This window comes from Acanthochromis polyacanthus, chromosome 8 (genome assembly GCF_021347895.1).
Source record: "Acanthochromis polyacanthus isolate Apoly-LR-REF ecotype Palm Island chromosome 8, KAUST_Apoly_ChrSc, whole genome shotgun sequence".
Taxonomy (NCBI): domain Eukaryota; kingdom Metazoa; phylum Chordata; class Actinopteri; family Pomacentridae; genus Acanthochromis; species Acanthochromis polyacanthus.
In genome coordinates this window covers 36,600,631-36,620,036 of record NC_067120.1, presented here as the reverse complement: position 1 = coordinate 36,620,036, position 19,406 = coordinate 36,600,631, and the positions used below count along the sequence as shown (strand labels likewise).

At 40.0% G+C, this 19,406-nt stretch overlaps 1 protein-coding gene across 1 annotated transcript in view; it reads left to right on the top strand.

Moving 5' to 3' along the window:
* mapk8ip1a (mitogen-activated protein kinase 8 interacting protein 1a) overlaps positions 1–19,406 on the top strand; it is a 33,490-nt gene that overhangs the window by 4,970 nt on the left and 9,114 nt on the right. Inside the window, exons 2-8 of the mRNA XM_022215488.2 lie at positions 4,636–4,711; positions 5,510–6,073; positions 9,430–9,975; positions 11,720–11,980; positions 16,672–16,747; positions 16,835–17,001; positions 17,083–17,186. Of these exons, the coding sequence (XP_022071180.2) occupies positions 4,636–4,711; positions 5,510–6,073; positions 9,430–9,975; positions 11,720–11,980; positions 16,672–16,747; positions 16,835–17,001; positions 17,083–17,186 (1,794 nt within the window). The remainder of the gene's footprint in view (positions 1–4,635; positions 4,712–5,509; positions 6,074–9,429; positions 9,976–11,719; positions 11,981–16,671; positions 16,748–16,834; positions 17,002–17,082; positions 17,187–19,406) is intronic.

The following is a 19,406-nucleotide window of genomic DNA, read 5'->3' as shown; positions in this document are numbered from 1 at the left end:
TCCACAAAATGATGATAAAAAGAGACACAAAAAACAGGAAGACAACAGAAAATGTCCCAAAGAAGACACAAAAAGCAACAAATACACACAAAACAACCACAAGACGACGCAAAATTGCCACAAAGACACATAAAAACGACATTTAGATGCAAAATGTCTGCAAAGACACAGAAAAAAGCAACAAAGACACACAAGCTGACCACAAGAAGGCATGAAATGACAGAAAAAGACAGCAAGAAGACACAAAACATTGCCAGAGACACAACACCCACAGAGACTAAGCAGCCACAGACATAACCACTACGAGGCAGAAAATGTCCACAAAATGATCACAAAGAGACACAAAACAACAACAGACACACAAAAGAGAGCAAGGACACAGAAAATGTCCACAAAGAGGAACAAAACAGAAACTCAAAATGCACTGAAGCAACACAACGTGACAACAAGAAGAGGAAATGGCTACACAGGGACGTAAAAAACAACGAGGAGACACAATATGACCACTTTAGCTACAGTACCAGGTGAAGTATAACGTTGTGTACTTCATACTGTGAGGTAATACTGATCCAGGACCAGTGTACGTATGAAACCCACACATAGATCTGTGTCGTATTGATCGTCGTCCTGCTGTCATCAATCACGTAACATTTATCAATCGGAGCTGCTGTGATGATGTGGAGGCGTCCGATTGGCTGCAGAGCTCCAGTCGCCAGCTGGACTCGCCACAGGAGCTGGATTAGACCAATCAACGCACCGACAAACCGACTGTCAGCTCTGATTCTGACCGTCGTCGACTCCGAATTAACCTGCTAATTCTGACTTCTAAAGCCAGTGTGTGTGCAGGAGCTGCTCATGTGTACCGCTGTGTGGGTTTTCATGTTGGACACACATGTTCGACTGCAAAGAGGCATAACACATCTACAGAGAGGCACAGAACAACCATAAAGAGACACAATGTGGCCACAATGACACACAAAACAAGCACAGACAGAAAATGACCACAGAGGCACATTACAACCACTAAGAAACACAAAACACTCCTAAAGATGTACAAAATGAACACAAATAGTCACAAAATGACTGCAAAAACACAAAACATCTACAAACGGGCACAAAAACAACATAAATATGTACAAAACAAAACAAGAACGCACTAAAAGACAAAAGGACCAGAAAGAAGCAGGAGGCCACCACAAATAAACACAAAAAGTACCACAAAAAGACACAAGTTTAGCCAAAAATGACACAAAACAACCACTATGAGGCAAAAAATTACCACAAAGAGACAAAAATTTAGCATAAAACAACACAAGAAAACCATGAGGAGACATAAAGCAACCACTAGGAGATGCAAAATAACCATAATATCACGCAAAACTACCATAAAGACGTGCAAAGCGACCACAGAGAAGACCAAAACAGCAACATACACAAAATGACCACAGTGAAGAACAAAATAACCACAAAGGCACGCAAAATGACTACAAAGACACAGAAATGTAGCCAAAAAAGACACAAAACAGCCACTAAGAGACACAAAATAGCCACTAAGAGATGCAAAACAACCATAAAGACATGAAAAATTACCACAAAGAAGCACAAAACAGCAACAAAGTCTCAAAACGACCACAATGAAACATAAAACGACCACACAGAGACACAAATTTAGCCAAAAAGGACACAGAGGCACAAAACGATCACACGACAAAAATGACCACTAAGAATGATAAAATGACCATGAAAAGACAGAGAAATGACAAAAAAGACCAAACAATCAAAAAGACATGCAAAATGAGCACAAATAAGCATAAAACGACCACAAAGACACACAAAATGGACACTAAGAGATGCAAGACAGCCACAAAGAGACATAAATTTAGCCAAAAAGGACAGAAAACAATCGCTAAGAAGCACAACATTGACACAAAATGACCATGAAGAGACAGAGAAATGACCAAGGACACAAAACAGCCACAAAAATACACAAAACGACCACCAACTCTCTCCTCCTCATTGTGAGTTCAGCCATGTTGAATAGCAGAGTGTGTGTCTGTCAGTTGTAGTGTGTAGTTTCCCTGCAGGTGTGTGTTGAGGATGAGGAGGACCCACTGGGAGGGAACCACTCTGAAACCAGTCCTCTGATGGGGATAAATAATAGAGCAGCTGCTAACAGACAGGACGCCGTCCAGTCAGCAGCACCAGCAGCCGCTGCATTGATCTGTTGTGTCTGTCGCCTGTCCATAAAGTTCAGTTTGAATGGGAGGAGTCTACGGTGTGGATCTGACTAATGACTGGATTCATTACAGACAATTTTTTTAGTTTGTGTTGGACTAAAGAAAACTGGAATTAAATGAGTGAAATTGGTCTAAACAGTAAAGTCAAGATGGAAAAAGGAACATTTAAAGATCAGATAGCTCTGATAGATGGATATCTTTAGTCAACTCCCACACTGCCCACGAGAGAAATGTTCACAAAGAGGCACAAAATGACCAAAAGGAGATACAAAACAGCCACAAAGACACACAAAACAACGACAGAGACACACAAAACAATCTCTGAGGCAAAATATGACTGCAAAGAGACACAATCACAAAGACACACAAAACATCTACAAATAGATGCATTATGAACACAAAGACACACAAAATGACCACAAGAACACACCAAACACCCACAGAGACACACAGTTACTACATATAGACACATAATACCCACAAAGACACGAAACAACTAAAAATAGACACTTAACGAGTATGAAGACAGGCCGATTAACCACAGAGACAAGAAACATCTACAAAGTCACACAAAATAACGACAAAGACACTCAAGACAACCACAAAAACACACAAAGCAACCACAAAATCATGCAAAGCAACCACAGAGATACAAAATACTACAAATAGACACCAAAATGACCATAAAAAGACACAAAAACAACTACAGACACACAAAACAACCACTAAAAGACAGAAATTTACCACCAATATGCACAAAACAAACACAAAATCACGAAAAACAAACACAAAAACACAAAAAACAACCACAAAGAGACACAAAAGGACCACAAAGAGACACAGAACAGCAACAAAGACACACAAAACAACCACAATGAGACACAAAACAACCACAAAGAGACAGAAAATGACCATAAAAAGACACAAAATGACCACTTAGAGATACCAAATACTACAAATAGACACCAAAATGACCATAAGAAGACACAAAACCAACAACTAAAAGATACAAATTGACCACCAATATGCACAAAATGACCACAAACATGCACAAAACAGCCAAAGATACATAAAACAACCACAAAGCCATATAACTCAACCATAACATCACACAAAACAACCACAAAGACACACAAAACAATCTCAAATTGACACAAAATGACCTGAAACAGACACATAGTGACTATAGTGAGATGCAAAATGACCACAAAGAGTCACAAAACAACCACAAATACAGAAATTGATGCCAAATAGTTATTCAAAATGACCATACTGTAACATAGAATAACTAAAATGGCAAAAATTGGTAATATTGTGCTGTGCAATGTAGCATTTATACTCATTTTTTAGTGTTCAGTTGGGTCTAATCGCACTAATGAGATGATTAAATTTACGTTTTGCTCGGCCTAGTTGACCCTTACATCCTGGCTGATGGATATAGAAGCGTAAAAATGGCCTAATAATAACAAAAAATGTTGAAATGTAATTACGACTCAACATTATCCTAACTGGCAGTCAGCAAACACATATGTAACTCCATCTGTTTAGTTTGAGGCTCCACCTGGTGGAACAACCAGGTACTACGACGCTACAATTGTAACTGATCCGCCTGATTGGTTTATTATTTTTTTAAGAAAATTAAAGTATTAATGGTGGCTATTAAATGACGAATAATTATGATCAGCCTCAGTGTAAAATGAGAGGAGTCGTGAGTCTTAGTTCTGTCCTCCACTGCAGTTCAGTCATCTCAGACAGGGATGAGCTTCATACAGACAGAAAGGCTTTCATTCCCCTCCACACACACACACACACACACACACACACACACACACACACCGTAACCATAGCAACCCAACAGGGTGTGCGACAGGCAGAGCTGATGCATGATGGGATGTCAGCGTGAGTCAGCGCTCTGCCTGGTTGCTGCGATGTCGAGGCTGACTGCTCACTTCCTGGTCGATGCTGCTGCTGCCTCTTCCTGGCAGTGATGTCATCAGAGCGAGACGGAGGTGCAGGCAGGGTCTAGGTTGGAACAACGTTAGGATAATGTTAGGATTAGGTTACATCAGAAGGGAGGGATTGTACAGCAGAGTAGGGTTCAACATGCAGCCTGATGGGATGTGAACAAGACTCCATGCCGTCTATTAAGAGATACAAAATTAAAAGAAAGTCACACAAAAACACCCAAAACGACCACAAAAACGCACCAAACAATCATAGAGAGACACCAAAAAACTACAAAAGCACCCGAAAAGAGACACAAAATGATCACAAGGACACACAAAACAGCCACAAAGAGACATAAGCCAACCACAAAAAACAAAATTAAAATTTGTGTGTCTGCAAGTGTGTGTTGTGTGTTGTTTGTTGTTCTCACACTGCTGCTTTGTGTGTCCAGGACTCCATCAACAACAACTCTTTAGGCAAGAAGGACAGCTGGAAGGACTCCCACTCTTCCTCCCCACACATCACAGGTATGAATACACACTTTACAAGTACAAATACACACCGTAGAAGTATAAATACACACATCACAGGTATGAATACACACTTTACAAGTACAAATACACACCGTAGAAGTATAAATACACACATCACAGGTATGAATACACACTTTACAAGTACAAATACACACCGTAGAAGTATAAATACACACATCACAGGTATGAATACACACTTTACAAGTACAAATACACACCGTAGAAGTATAAATACACACATCACAGGTATGAATACACACTTTACAAGTACAAATACACACCGTAGAAGTATAAATACACACATCACAGGTATGAATACACACTTTACAAGTATAAATACACACCGTAGAAGTATAAATACACACATCACAGGTATGAATACACACTTTACAAGTATAAATACACACATCACAGGTATGAATACACACTTTACAAGTATAAATACACACTGTAGAAGTATAAATACACACATTGCAGGTATGAACACCGGTAAAAATGTCTTTTTTTGTGACATTTCTACAGAAATAATGAATGTTTTCATATGTTTATTGTGTTTTTAGATAGTTTTTTTGTCACCTGTCCTGTCAGTGTTTTGGATTTAAAGCATATTTTGAATATAAATTTGTGATATAAAAGGACAAATGTGAAACAGAATGCTGTGAAACGAACCATGTGTGGGTTTTTTCCTCTGCTGCTGTAACTCTGATCCGGATAAACTGCTTATTAGTTAATCCCTCTGTACTCTGTACCTGGTTGCCTCACACATAATCTGATGCTTTGTTTGTTTGTCAGGGGCTCTAACACCTCCGGATGTCCAACCAAAGGCCGAGGACAAAGTCCGGCCGGCCTCTCAGCGCCGACCGGCACCAAAACCCCCCACGGCCAACGGATCCAGATCCAACGGTCCGGCCGCCGCCACTGCAGAAGCACGAGCTCGACCACGAGAGCGACCGGCGTCCGGGGCGACGCAGACCTCCAGCACCCCGAGGACTCAACGTAGAGCTGCAGCAGGAGGAGGAGGAGGAGGAAGAGGAGGAGGAAGAGGAGCCACGGCGATGAGAGAGAGGAGTCTGGTGGACGTCAGAGGGAAGGACGGACCGGCGGAGAGACGAGGAGGACGGCTGTGTGATGAGGCCAAGTCCAGGGACAGGAATGGACACCAGAGACCCAGAGAGGCCAGCGGACTAAAGGCCAGGGCGGCCGATGGACGAGGGAAGGGAGGCGCTAAGGGAGGCAACAGAGCAGCGGGCAACAAGCTGAACAACGTGCTGAGCAACCAGGAGGTCTACCTGCCTGCCATGGTGGTCCCACGCACACCTGTAGCACCGAGGAACCAGGACAAGAACCAAGACCAAGGTGAGGAACCAGCTGGAGTCACAGTGGAAACATTACAGTCAGAGGGCTGCCACGAACATTTATTAATATATTTTTGCCTTTTTTTAACCAATTACCAAACCATATAAACAAATGTGCATTATTATTATTTCCACCCAGAGGCATTTGGACACTCAGAACTACTATATAGATACACTACAGGCCAAAACTTTAAGTTTCTGTTCACAATGTCTTTCTTAAAAACCAGAATGAATTCTATGGATTCTGGGATGCATTTACTGCATGACCAGACTTTGCTTTCATTGATTTACAGCATTTTCCTCAATTTACCTTTAAATATACACTGATGTTACCAGACATTTGCTGAATAAATGTTAACAAAAGACAAGAAGGGCTCAGTTCTGGAGTTGAGAAGATTTACAAGAGTCACAACTTCAGTGCAAAGGTCAAAAAACAGATCACAGTTTGCATTTTTCACTTTAAGCTTTTTGGCTTTTAAGAGTTTGCAACAAAAAATCCCAATAAATCTCAACTACGTCGATGTCTCTGACAAATTACAACAGAGATGGTTGGAAACAAACAGCTGAGTAAAGAAACAAGAGCACAGATACCTGATAATTACAGTAAAAATCTATTCTGATGAGGGACTCTTTATATAATAATAATGTTTTATATACAAATTTGATCATGCTTCCAAACCTTTGTCCTGTAGTGTAGATATTTGGTTTATTTTATTATTTTTCTTACAATATTTCCTAAATGTTTGCACTTATTCCCTGTAGCAATGCAAATTTTCCCCACAGTGGGATTAAGGAAGGCTTATCGTGTAGCGTGTTGTCATGTTGTAGCATATTGTAGTGTGTCATGCCGTAGCATGTTGTGTTGTGTCGTGTTGTAGCATATCATAGCGTGTCGTAGCATGTTGTGTTGTTTCATAGAATGTCATGTTGTGTTGTGTCGTAGCGTGTCTTGTTGTGTCATAGCGTATCTTATCATGCTGTGTGGTTGCGTATTGTGTCGTAGTGTAGCGTAGCGTGTCGTGTTGTGTCATGTCGTAGCGTATTGTAGCGTGTCATGCCGTAGCATGTTGTGTTGTGTCGTGTTGTAGCCTATCACAGCGTGTTGTAGCATGGTGTGTTGCGTCGTAGCATGTCTTGTTGTTGTGTTGTGGCATAGCATGCTGTGTCGTGTCGTGTCGTAGCATATCATAGCGTGTCGTAGCATGTTGTGTTGTTTCGTAGAACGTCATGTTGTGTTGTGGCATAGCATGTTGTGTCATGTCATAGCGTGTCGTGCTGTGTCATAGCATATCTTATCATGCCGTGTGGTCGCATATTGTGTCGTAGTGTAGTGTAGCGTGTTGTGTTGTGTCATGTCGTAGCCTATCACAGCGTGTTGTAGCATGTTGTGTTGTGTCGTAGCATGTCTTGTTGTTGTGTTGTGGCATAGCATGTTGTGTTGTGTCGTGTCGTAGCATATCACAGCGTGTTGTAGCATGTTGTGTTGTGTCGTAGCATGTTGTGTTGTTGTGTTGTGGCATAGCATGTTGTGTTGTGTCGTGTCGTAGCATATCACAGCGTGTTGTAGCATGTTGTGTTGTGTCGTAGCATGTCTTGTTGTTGTGTTGTGGCATAGCATGTTGTGTTGTGTCGTGTCGTAGCATATCACAGCGTGTTGTAGCATGTTGTGTTGTGTCGTAGCATGTCTTGTTGTTGTGTTGTGGCATAGCATGTTGTGTTGTGTCGTGTCGTAGCATATCACAGCGTGTTGTAGCATGTTGTGTTGCGTCGTAGCATGTCTTGTTGTGTTGTGGCATAGCATGTTGTGTTGTGTTGTGTCGTAGCATATCATAGCGTGTTGTAGCATGTTGTGTTGTGTCGTAGCATGTCTTGTTGTTGTGTTGTGGCATAGCATGTTGTGTTGTGTCGTAGCATATCATAGCGTGTTGTAGCATGTTGTGTTGTGTCGTAGCATGTCTTGTTGTGTTGTGGCATAGCATGTTGTGTTGTGTTGTGTCGTAGCATATCATAGCGTGTTGTAGCATGTTGTGTTGTGTCGTAGCATGTCTTGTTGTTGTGTTGTGGCATAGCATGTTGTGTTGTGTCGCATCACAGCGTGTTGGGTTGTGTCGTGTTATAGCATATCATAGCGTGTCGTAGCATGTTGTGTTGTTTCGTAGAATGTCATGTTGTGTTGTGGCATAGCGTGTTGTGTCATGTCCTAGCGTGTGGTGTTGTGTCATAGCGTATCTTATCGTGCCATGTGGTCGCGTATTGTGTTGTAGCGTAGCGTGTCGTGTAGTGTCATGTCGTAGTGTATTGTAATATCTTGTTGTAGTGTGTCATAGGGTGTCGTAACATGTCATAGTATGTGGCGTCGTGTCGTAGCGTATTGTATCATGTCGTGTGGTGCCGTGTCATGTCGCATCACATTGTATTGTATCGTAGTGTAGCGTAGCGTAGCGTCAAATGTGAAGTGACTTATGTTCATTTTACAACGACAAACTGTATTTCTGTAAAATGCACCAAAGTACAAAATGTTTACCTTTTTTAAAACATAGAATTAACTCCAACATGATTAAATAAATAAAACAGAGAACTCAACATTTACGTCAGTGGTGTAGCTCTACAAGAAATCCAAGTTTCTATTAAACTCCTGAATAAAATGAAAGAAGTGAAACATGGATATTTTCAAAGCAGCTAAACAAACATCTTTTCTTCCTATTCTCCTCTCTGACTTGGTTTGGATATTATGCAAATACAGCAGAATTCTCAGCTCAGCCGTCATCTTTAACTCAAGTCTTTGTTGAGTTTGTTATGTAACGTTTTGAAATCAGCCTCTTAGTGTAGCAGAGCAGCAGCTTAACGTGACGACTGCTTAACATGAGGACTTAATGAAAGGCCTTTCAGTCACGATCTAATTCAGAATCACAGTTTTGGTATATTTGCACACATTGTGGCTTGATCATGATATTTTTATTGTTTGTAAATGATCTTGAGAAAGGTTTTTGAATTTGTATATAGAGATGAGCATCATCTGCATATTAACAGACGTAGAAATCAGACCTCAGCAGCTTCTACAACTGAACTGGAAAGTATCAACAATTAGATAGCAAACAGGTAAATATCTAATTAATGTTCACAGTTTTGTTATATTTGCACAGATGTTGTTTGACACATAAACTTACAGCCTCTCTTCAGTCAGCAGAGGAGTTTTGTGAAAACAAATTACTGAACTAATCTCCTGCAGGATTTCCCTCCCTCAGCAATAATCATTTGCCAAATGGATGTTACATATTTTAAACACAAAATGAACAGTTTGCTTGAAAAATGTTAGAATATCTGATATGAAATGGTGCTCATATCTTGTGTTTTCAGGCCAAAACCATGACAGGACCCAGGAGAAGCCCCCGGCTCTGTCCCGGTCCAGCAGTGAGGGGGGGTCCAACAGGATGTCTCTGAGCTCCGACACCGAGGGCCCCCCCCCAGGACCTCTACATCCATCCCTGTCCCACCGAACCAACCCAGACATCAGCGAGGAGGACGGGGAGGGAGACCCGACTCCCTGCCTGAACGTCCAGAATGGTCCGACCCTCGCAGGTGGCAACCAAACAGACACAGACTGTACCAAGTCAGAGGTGAAAGGGGAGACGGGTGACGGTAGCGCTGTGGTGGACTGTGTGGCTGCTCGGACTGTACCAAAGAGCGAAGCTGCAGCCGGGTTGAACTACGACTCGGTTAAATACACGCTGGTGGTGGACGAACACGCTAAGCTGGAGCTGGTCAAACTCAAAGACTGTTTCCACGGTTACAACGAGCACAACGAAGACAGCGACACCGAGACCGTCTACCAGTCGGCCAATGAGGAGGAAGATCCAGAGTACAAGGAGGAGAGGAACAGGAGCGAGGAGGCCAAGAAGCAAGGTGATGATGTAGACTGAGGTTAACATAAAGGAGCACACATCTGTCCTATATGATGAATGAATGAATGAATGAATGAGTCAATCAGTGAATCAATCAATCAATCAGTGACCATCACAAAACCATGGATTCGTACAAGTCTGGATGCATTCTCGAATTTTCAAAAATGGAAACACATTTTAAGCATCTTTCACATTGAATCTTAATTTAAAAAACACATATTATATAGAGATCTCTAATCTGTATAAATAATAGCTGAGTTTACCTTCTTTTTAAGGTGTTTGTTACAGAGACAGCAAACTTTAACACCTAACAATTCAATCACTATTCCAGTTTATGATGATCTGAGCACCAAGTTTGAGAACTGATTCGATAATCAAACTAAAAAAGTCAAATATCAACTGGTTCCAGCTTCCAAAATGTAAGGATCAGATTTTTTTCTTCATCATACATAACACTAAGGTGAAACTTTTTAATCATTTGGACTAAATGAGACATCTGAAGACATTATTGGGGCATATGGGGAACTATAACAGACATTTCTCACTATTTTCTGATATATTTCATTGAAATTAATCCAATAAACAATAAAATAGTCATTATTTGCAGACTTAACAGAAATATTTTATTATTTGTTGAGCCATTTCGTTGAAGATCAACCCTCTGAACCCAAAGCTGACGAGTTAATTTCAAATGCATGTCTTTTTTTTTTTTTTTTTAAATGCCAAAATGTAAACATTTATTTGAGTCAGAACTGTAAAAACATAAAGAATTTTAAGTTTTCAATGAGCCTGCTAATTAGTAATTAAAGATATTTCAGACCGGTCTCATTTTAAAGGGATTTAAAAAAAGATTTTGTGATTTGCATGTAGAGGTGAGTGTCATCTGCATATAAACAGACATCATTCCTCTGTAGGCAATTAATGAATTGGCTAACAGATAAACAGATAAAGGTCTAATTTACAGTAACACCTTTGTTATATTTACACATATGTTCCTAATTTTGGCTTCAAAATAATGAGTTAATTGATTTTTCGTGTTTTTACTTGTTCAAAAAATAATTTTAAATGATCTTTGGATAGAATTTAACTTGTATATAGCTGTGAGTGTCATCTGCATACAAACGTTTCTCTGTCACGTCTGATACTGAACTGGCTGGCATCAACAACCAGATAAACAGATAAACGTCTCATTCACGGTCACAGTTGCACACGTCCTCTTAATTTTGGTTTCAACCTGATACTTTTCATGATTCTTTTTACGTTAGTTGATTCTTTTTAATGTTTTTCTATTTGCATAAACCAAATTTAAATGATCTTAAGAAAGGTTTTTAAGTTTGTATATAGAGATGAGTGTCGTCTGCATATAAACAGATGTAGAAATCCTATGTGTGTATTAAGCTTTAGCTTTGAATTGGGTAGTATCAACACATAAACATGTAATTTTGTTGCATTTTTACATATGTTCTGTATTTTGCCTTTATCGTAATTGACAAATTCAATGTTTTTGTTTTTGTTTTTTTTTGCTGATGCCTTTTCATGTTTAGTTGCACAAAGAAACTAAATTTAAATGGTCCATAAAAGGTTTTTGGGTTTGTATGTAGATGTGAGTGTCATCTGCATATAAACAGATGTAGATATTTAGCACTAAAAAGGGAAACCAGTAGAGGGCCCAGTATTGAGCCTTGTTGAACACTGCTGCCCAGATGAAGCTCTCAGTTTAACATCTCCTTGTTTTCTGCTTCCAGAGAGGAGGAAAGAGGAGGAGAAGCGACGAAAGGAGGAAGAGGAGGCGAAGAAGAGGAGGGAGGAGGATATAAAGAGGAGGCGGGAGGAGGAGGTGAAGAGGAGGAGGGAGGTTGTAGCTAGAATCTGCAAACAGTCCAAGGTGACGTCGACCACGACTTCAGAGGAAGATGAATCTAACGGAGGAAGAGGTGGAGCTCCCAGAAGCAGGAAGTTCCTCAACCTGTTCGCCAACAACAACAGCAGTAATTACAGCGCCACTGGTGAGTATTACATTTAACTATTCGTTTAAATGAGATAATATGAATAAATGTATCTCAGGCTCCTGTCATACATCTTAGCATAACGTTTGTTCCACTCATGTTTTAGCATCCTTTCAGGTCCCAGAGCTACTAGTTAGTTTTAGAGGTAACATGGTTTAAAAAACCCAGAAAGTCATTTACTTGTGCAATATTTCCCATGAATTGGCTTTCACTATTTGTCTGTTGATGTCTTTAAGGAATTTAGTAGACCTGTTCCAGCTTTTAGCATATTTAAAGAAGCCATGCAAAGTTCACCTTCATGCTATAAATCTTATCAGAGTACCAGGTTCTTGAAGTCCATAAAGGTGGGTCCAGATTTATCACTCTATAATGGACTTTTTCCATAATTTCTGAAGTTCAGAACTTCATCAGTACAGCAGATAGGCATATGACATTTACAAGGCTGAAAAACACATTTTAGTTCTGGTAAAAACTGCAAACACATTTTTTAAAAAAAGGGTGGAGGGTGACCATATAAATACCCCAAAATGCCACAAGAAGATGCAAAATGACTACAGGGGGACACAAAATAACTACAGAAAGAGATACATCACCATATAAAGATGCAACAATACACAAAAATGACCACAAAACAATGAGAAATCACAACAGTATCACTACAAAAATGGGTGAATTTATTTCAAAAGTTGCAAAATCGCTTCAAAAAGATGCAAAATCTCTACAAATCTCCAGATTTATCACTTTTTAATGGACTTTTTCCATCATTTCTGTGCCTCAGAACTTCATCAGTACAGCAGATAGGCATATGACATTTACAAGGCTGAAAAACACATTTTAGTTCTGGTAAAAACTGCAAACACATTTTTTTTAAAAAGGGTGGAGGGTGACCATATAAATACCCCAAAATGCCACAAGAAGATGCAAAATGACTACAGGGGGACACAAAATAACTACAGAAAGAGATACATCACCATATAAAGATGCAACAATACACAAAAATGACCACAAAACAATGAGAAATCACAACAGTATCACTACAAAAATGGGTGAATTTATTTCAAAAGTTGCAAAATCGCTACAAAAAGATGCAAAATCTCTACAAATCTCCAGATTTATCACTTTTTAATGGACTTTTTCCATCATTTCTGTGCCTCAGAACTTTGTCAGTACAGCAGATAGACACATGACATTTTCTGGGCTGCAAAACACATCTGAGTTCTGGTAAAAACTGCAAACAAATCAGGTTCATTTCCACTACAGGTGTCACAATCTTTAAGATTTTCAGCCCTGAAAATGTCATGTGTCTATCTGCTGTATCTGAGGATCAGAAATGATGGAAAAAGTCCATTTAAAAACATTCTGTGTACTTCAAGGGCCTGGAACTCTGGAAATATTCATAGTATGAGGGTCAAGCTTTGCATGGATTCATTAAATATACAAAAGTTGTTGTAGCTAAAAAAAAACCCCAACAAAAACAAGCAGTGATTCTGAGGTCAGATGGGAACTTTTTTTGAGATTTGGTGGCTTTTATATAGAATGACCGTTATGTAACCTGCACACAAACATGCTGAGCCGGTTGAAAGATGAGTTTGTTTTTGTAGGATGATGCCCTCTGTAGTTGAGCGGCTACAGAACAGATGAATGTAGACCTACTGTGGTTTCAGTGAGATGTCACTAGAGTGTTCAGATTCATAGATAAAGCAGTGAGTGTCTGAGCCTGATGCCCAGCTCATCTGGAGCTCCTCTACTTCTAGTTTCTCAGATTGAGTTTGGAGGAGGCTGAAATCCTGAACCCAGATTGATTGATTCTACTTGGCGTGACACAATAATTGCCCTTTTCAGATCAAATTTTAGGACAACGGATAAGTTTACAGGCCGTCTGTAGTCAGCAGAGGAGCTTTCTGGAGGCAAATTGCTGCACTAAGCTCCTGCAGAATTTCCCTCACCAGCAACAATCATTTGCCGAATGGATGTTGCTGATTATTAAATAAAATAATGAGCAGTTTGCTTGAAAGATGTTGTAAAATCAGCCCTCTATTGGCCACCAGTGGCATATCAGTGCAAACAGCAGAACTGGTGAGGGGCATTGTGGGACTCATGAACATTTAGCTTCCTATTGCTGCAGCTTTAGGAAAATATAACATCTAGCTCAAGATAACTCTTCAGCATCTACTGGTTTTAGATGAGGACAGTCAGAATTTTACATTAAACTTCTGTAAAAGTCATTCAGCCTTGATTTTATTTAGATTTTTTCATTAAAGGACAAATATGACGTGAAAAACATGATTTATTGATTGTGAGTCCACTGACATTTAAGAATCAAATATTTCAGTATTTTATATTTATTTTGTTTGAGAAATTGGTCTTACAAGTTGTTACCACATTATGACTTTGGTTTTTGGTATTTTAGAATTTTTGTTTTGCTTTATATTAGGAATTCAATATTTTTTTATCCAGCTTTCTTAGTTTGTTTGCACATATTCTGATAATATTACAACACTGTGGACTGCTCCAGATTTCAACCAAATATTGTCACATTATTTTAAATCCAACAGCGCCAAAGTGTTTTCCAATAAAAAAATAAAAAAATAAAAGTATGACTAGCATTAAAAGTGAACCTAACAAGTTTAAATATTAAAGTTATTAATACTTAAACTTTATATTACCAGTTAAAACCCTATAATAATATGCAAAATACTACTTTAACTGACTCTAATACATAATAAAGCTGCAATTCTACAATATTCTTCATTTTCAAAATTAACTTAATTAAAATATGATGGAAGCACACAACAGTATTAATAACTGGGGAGATTAATCCAACTATTTTATTCCAATTTCTTTTTATTAATTAGTTTTTTGTAATTTTTTAAACATTTTTTATTCATTATGTTTATGTTCTATTATTATATATTATATTCTTGTTTTAATCTTATTTTTTATACTGTTGTATATATATTTTAATTTTTTTGAAATTATTTTCATTGTTATTATTAATCATATTTAGTGTGCTACACACGTGGACAAAATTGTTGGTACCCCTCAGTTAAAGAAGGAAAAACCCACAATTCTCACTGAAATCACTTGAAACTCACAAAAGTAACAATAAACAAAAATTTATTGAAAATTAAATAATCAAAAACAGCCATTACTTTTGAATTGTTGATTAACATAATTATTTAAAAAAACAAACTAATGAAACAGGCCTGGACAAAAATGATGGTACCTCTATAAAAGATTGAAAACTGTTTGACCAGAGTGACATGATTAACTCAGGTGTGTCATTTAATTGACATCACAGGTGTTTCCAAACTCATAATCAGTCAGTCTGCCTATTTAAAGGGAGACAAGTAGTCACCCTGCTGTTTGGTGAAAAGGTGTGTACCACACTGAACATGGACAACAGAAAGCGAAGGAGAGAATTGTCCCAGGACATCCGAAAAAAAATTATAGACAAACATCTTAAAGGTAAAGGCTATAAGACCATCTCTAAACAGCTTGAAGTTCCTGTGACAACAGTGGCTCATATTATTCAGAAGTTCAAGACCCACGGGACAGTAGCCAACCTCCCTGGACGTGGCCGCAAGAGGAAAATTGATGACAAATTGAAGAGACGGATCGTTGGAATTGTATCCAAAGAGCCCAGAGCAACCTCCAAAGAAATTAAAGGTGAACTCCAAGGCCAAGGTACATCAGTGTCAGATCGCACCGTTCGTCATTGTTTGAGCCAAAGTGGACTTCATGGGAGACGACCAAGGAGGACACCACTGCTGAAAAAAACTCATAAAAAAGCCAGACTGGAATTTGCAAAAATGCATGTTGACAAGCCACAAAGCTTCTGGGAGAATGTCCTTTGGACAGATGAGACCAAACTGGAGCTTTTTGGTAAGGCACATCAACTCTATGTTCATAGACTCAAAAACCAAGCATACGAAGAAAAGAACACTGTCCCTACGGTGAAACATGGAGGAGGCTCAGTAATGTTTTGGGGCTGCTTTGCTGCATCTGGCACAGGGTGTCTTGAAAGTGTGCAAGGTACGATGAAATCTGAAGACTATCAAGGCATTCTGGAGAGAAATGTGCTGCCTAGTGTCAGAAAGCTTGGTCTCAGTCGCAGGTCATGGGTCTTCCAACAGGACAACGATCCAAAACACACAGCCAAAAACACCCAAGAATGGCTGAGAGAAAAGCGTTGGACTATTCTAAAGTGGCCTTCTATGAGCCCAGATCTGAATCCCATTGAACATATGTGGAAGGAGCTGAAACATGCCATTTGGAGAAGACACCCATCAAACCTGAGACAACTGGAGCTGTTTGCTCATGAGGAGTGGGCCAAAATACCTGTTGACAGCTGCAGAACGCTCATTGACAAATACAGAAATCGTTTAATTGCAGTGATTGCCTCAAAAGGTTGTGCAACAAAATATTAAGTTATGGGTACCATCATTTTTGTCCAGCCCTATTTCATTAGTTTGTTTTTTTAAATAATTATGTTAATCAACAATTCAAAAGTGATGGCTGATTTTGATTATTTAATTTTCAATAAATTTTTATTTATTGTTACTTTTGTGAGTTTCAAGTGATTTCAGTGAGAATTGTGGGTTTTTCCTTCTTTAACTGAGGGGTACCAACAATTTTGTCCACGTGTGTATATGAATATACGAGATCTGATTAAACTGTCTGTGCTCCAGGTGCCGGTTCCTTCGGTATGTTCTCCTGTGTTCTGGACGGTGTGGAGAGGCAGCAGAGCCACAGAGCCGTCTACAGGTATGAACACGTCAACACACTAACTGTAACGTGTGCATATGAACACGTGAAGCCAAAGCTTCATCTTCGCTCTGTTCTGTGGTTCAGGTTCGTCCCCCGTCACGCCGATGAGCTCTACCTGGAGACAGACGACCCGGTCCTGATGCTGACCCAGTCTGAGGACCTGTGGTGTCAGGGCTACAACATGAGGACCGGAGCCACCGGCATCTTCCCCGCCTTCTACGCCGTCAGGGTGCCCAAAGAGATGAACCAGGGTAGGCTGCAGCACATCCGCTGTACAGACAAGCATCCAGCGTCGTCAGCGGTAACACGATCTTTGTTCTATCCCCTCACAGTCCAGGCAGACGGATGGACGGACAAGTTCATGGTCAGATTTCTGGGTTCAGTTCAGGTTCCCATCCACACTGGCAATGACGTGCTGAGCGCTGCCATGCAGAAGGTACACAAACACAGACGCAGGTCCACACAAAGTGAAAATATGAGAGCATAGTTGTGTTGAAATTAGGAATGTCCAGATCTAATGTTAAAGATAATCAACCCCAATCGGCTGTTACACATATGTTCACAAAAAAGAGTAAAAAATGGATCAAAAGCATCCTTTAACCCTCCTGTTGTCTTCATTTACAGGCACCAAAAAATATTCTTTCCTTGTCTAAAAAAAAAATCCAAAAATTCAGAAAAAACCTACCCAAATTTCAGAAAATTTGCAAAACCTTCAGGAAGAAAATTCCAATAATTCTTTAAAACTTCCCTGGAAAGTTTTATTTAAAAAAAATCCCCAAATTTGGCAAGAAAATTCTTGTAAATATTTTCCAAAAATGAGTAAAAATCTTTCAAAAAAATCCTAAAAATATCTAAAGTGATTACATATATATCAGTAAAACTCCTAATATTTTCTTTAAGAACATTCACATGAAAACCAACTAAAATCCAGTGAAATTCACTGCGGGGCCGAGCGCAGTGCCAGCGGCTCTGGGCAACGGCGCTAACGGAGCTAGCACCACCTGCAGCAACAGCAGCAGCAGTAGCAGCAGCAACGTAGTGGGGAAGAAGAAAGCGGATAAAAAGCGAGCATTGAGGCATCTTTAATACCTCGGCCAGATCCTCAGTGCGTATGTGTGTGAGTGTGAGAGTGTAAATATAAATATTGAAGTGTGCTGACGAAGTTTTTGTTCCCTTTTTCTGACTCTTTCACTGGATTTTGGTTGATTTTTTTGTGAATGTTCTTAAAAAACATTTTTGACATTTCTTTTTTTTTTTACCACCAAGAAATGTTCAAAAATTTCCCAAAAATGTTGAAAATGTGGACATCAGAAGTTTCACTGTGAAAATATTTTTTTCTCCACATTTTTAAACTTTAAAACGGGTCAGTTTTGAGCTGCAGGATGACACGAGGGTTAAAGTTAAAGGGCTCTGTCTGGAGGTCATTAAGCACCACAAAAGTCTTTGTCATGGTGCCCCTTTACTAGCTAAACCCCCAATACTCAAGATTCAAAGTGTTTATTGTCATGTGCACAGTATGGAAACATGTTTCCCTGTACAATTAAATTATTACTCTGCTGTCCACCTAATGCCTAATGTGTAAGAATAAATTTAAAAGAATATAAATATAAATTTAAAATAGAACAAATAACACAAGTGTAAAATTAAAAATATAAAATACATTACAATACAAATTCAAATAAGGCAGTTTACTACTGTGCTGCTGGTGTGAACTCTGGTCAGCAGTTTAGGAGTCTAATGGCAGTGGGAAAGAAAGAGTTCTTTAACCTAGTGGTCCTGCATTTCATACTCCTGTACCTCCGGTCTGAGGGTAGAAGTGTGAACAGACCATGCTGGGGGTGAGTGGGATCCCTTAGGATGGAGGCAGCTCTACTGTTGACTCTGCGGTGGTAAATGCTCTGCAGACAGGGCAGTGGAGTCCTGGTGATCTTCTCAGCAGTCTTCACCACTCTCTGCATACGTTTGCGGTCCATAGCAGTGGTGCTGCCATACCACGCGGTGATGCAGCTGGTCAAGATGCTCTCAACGATGCAGCTGTAGAAGTTGCTGAGGATCTTAGGCGACATGCCAAATTTCCTCAGACTCCTCAGGAAGTACAGCCGCTGTTGCGCCTACTTAACCAGCTGTGTGGAGTTGAGTGTCCAGGTTAGATCCTCACTGATGTGACTGCCAGATATTTAAAGCTGCTCACCCTCTCCACTTCAAGCTCCTGGATGTACAGTGGCTGCTGAGGTCTCCTCTCCTTCCTCATGTCCGCTATCATCTCCTTCGTCTTGTCTGCATTGAGGGTGAGGTTGTTGACTTTACACCACGACACCAGACTGGCCACCTCCCTCCTGTAGGCCGCTTCATCTCCGCTGGTGATACGTCCTATCACTGCGGTGTCGTCTGCGAACTTCAGGATGATGTTATCCTTGTGGGAGGCGGCACAGTCATATGTGAACAGGGTGTAGAGGATGGGGCTGAGGACACATCCCTGCGGGGTGCCAATGTTGGTTGTAATGGTGGCTGAGGTCCTGTTACCGATTCTGACAGACTGAGGCCTGCCAGTCAGAAAGTCTAGGAGCCAGTCACAGAGGGCGGGGTGCAGACCAAGTGTGGACAGTTTGTGGGTGAGCTTGTGGGGGACGACTGTATTAAAGGCTTGCCAACCTGA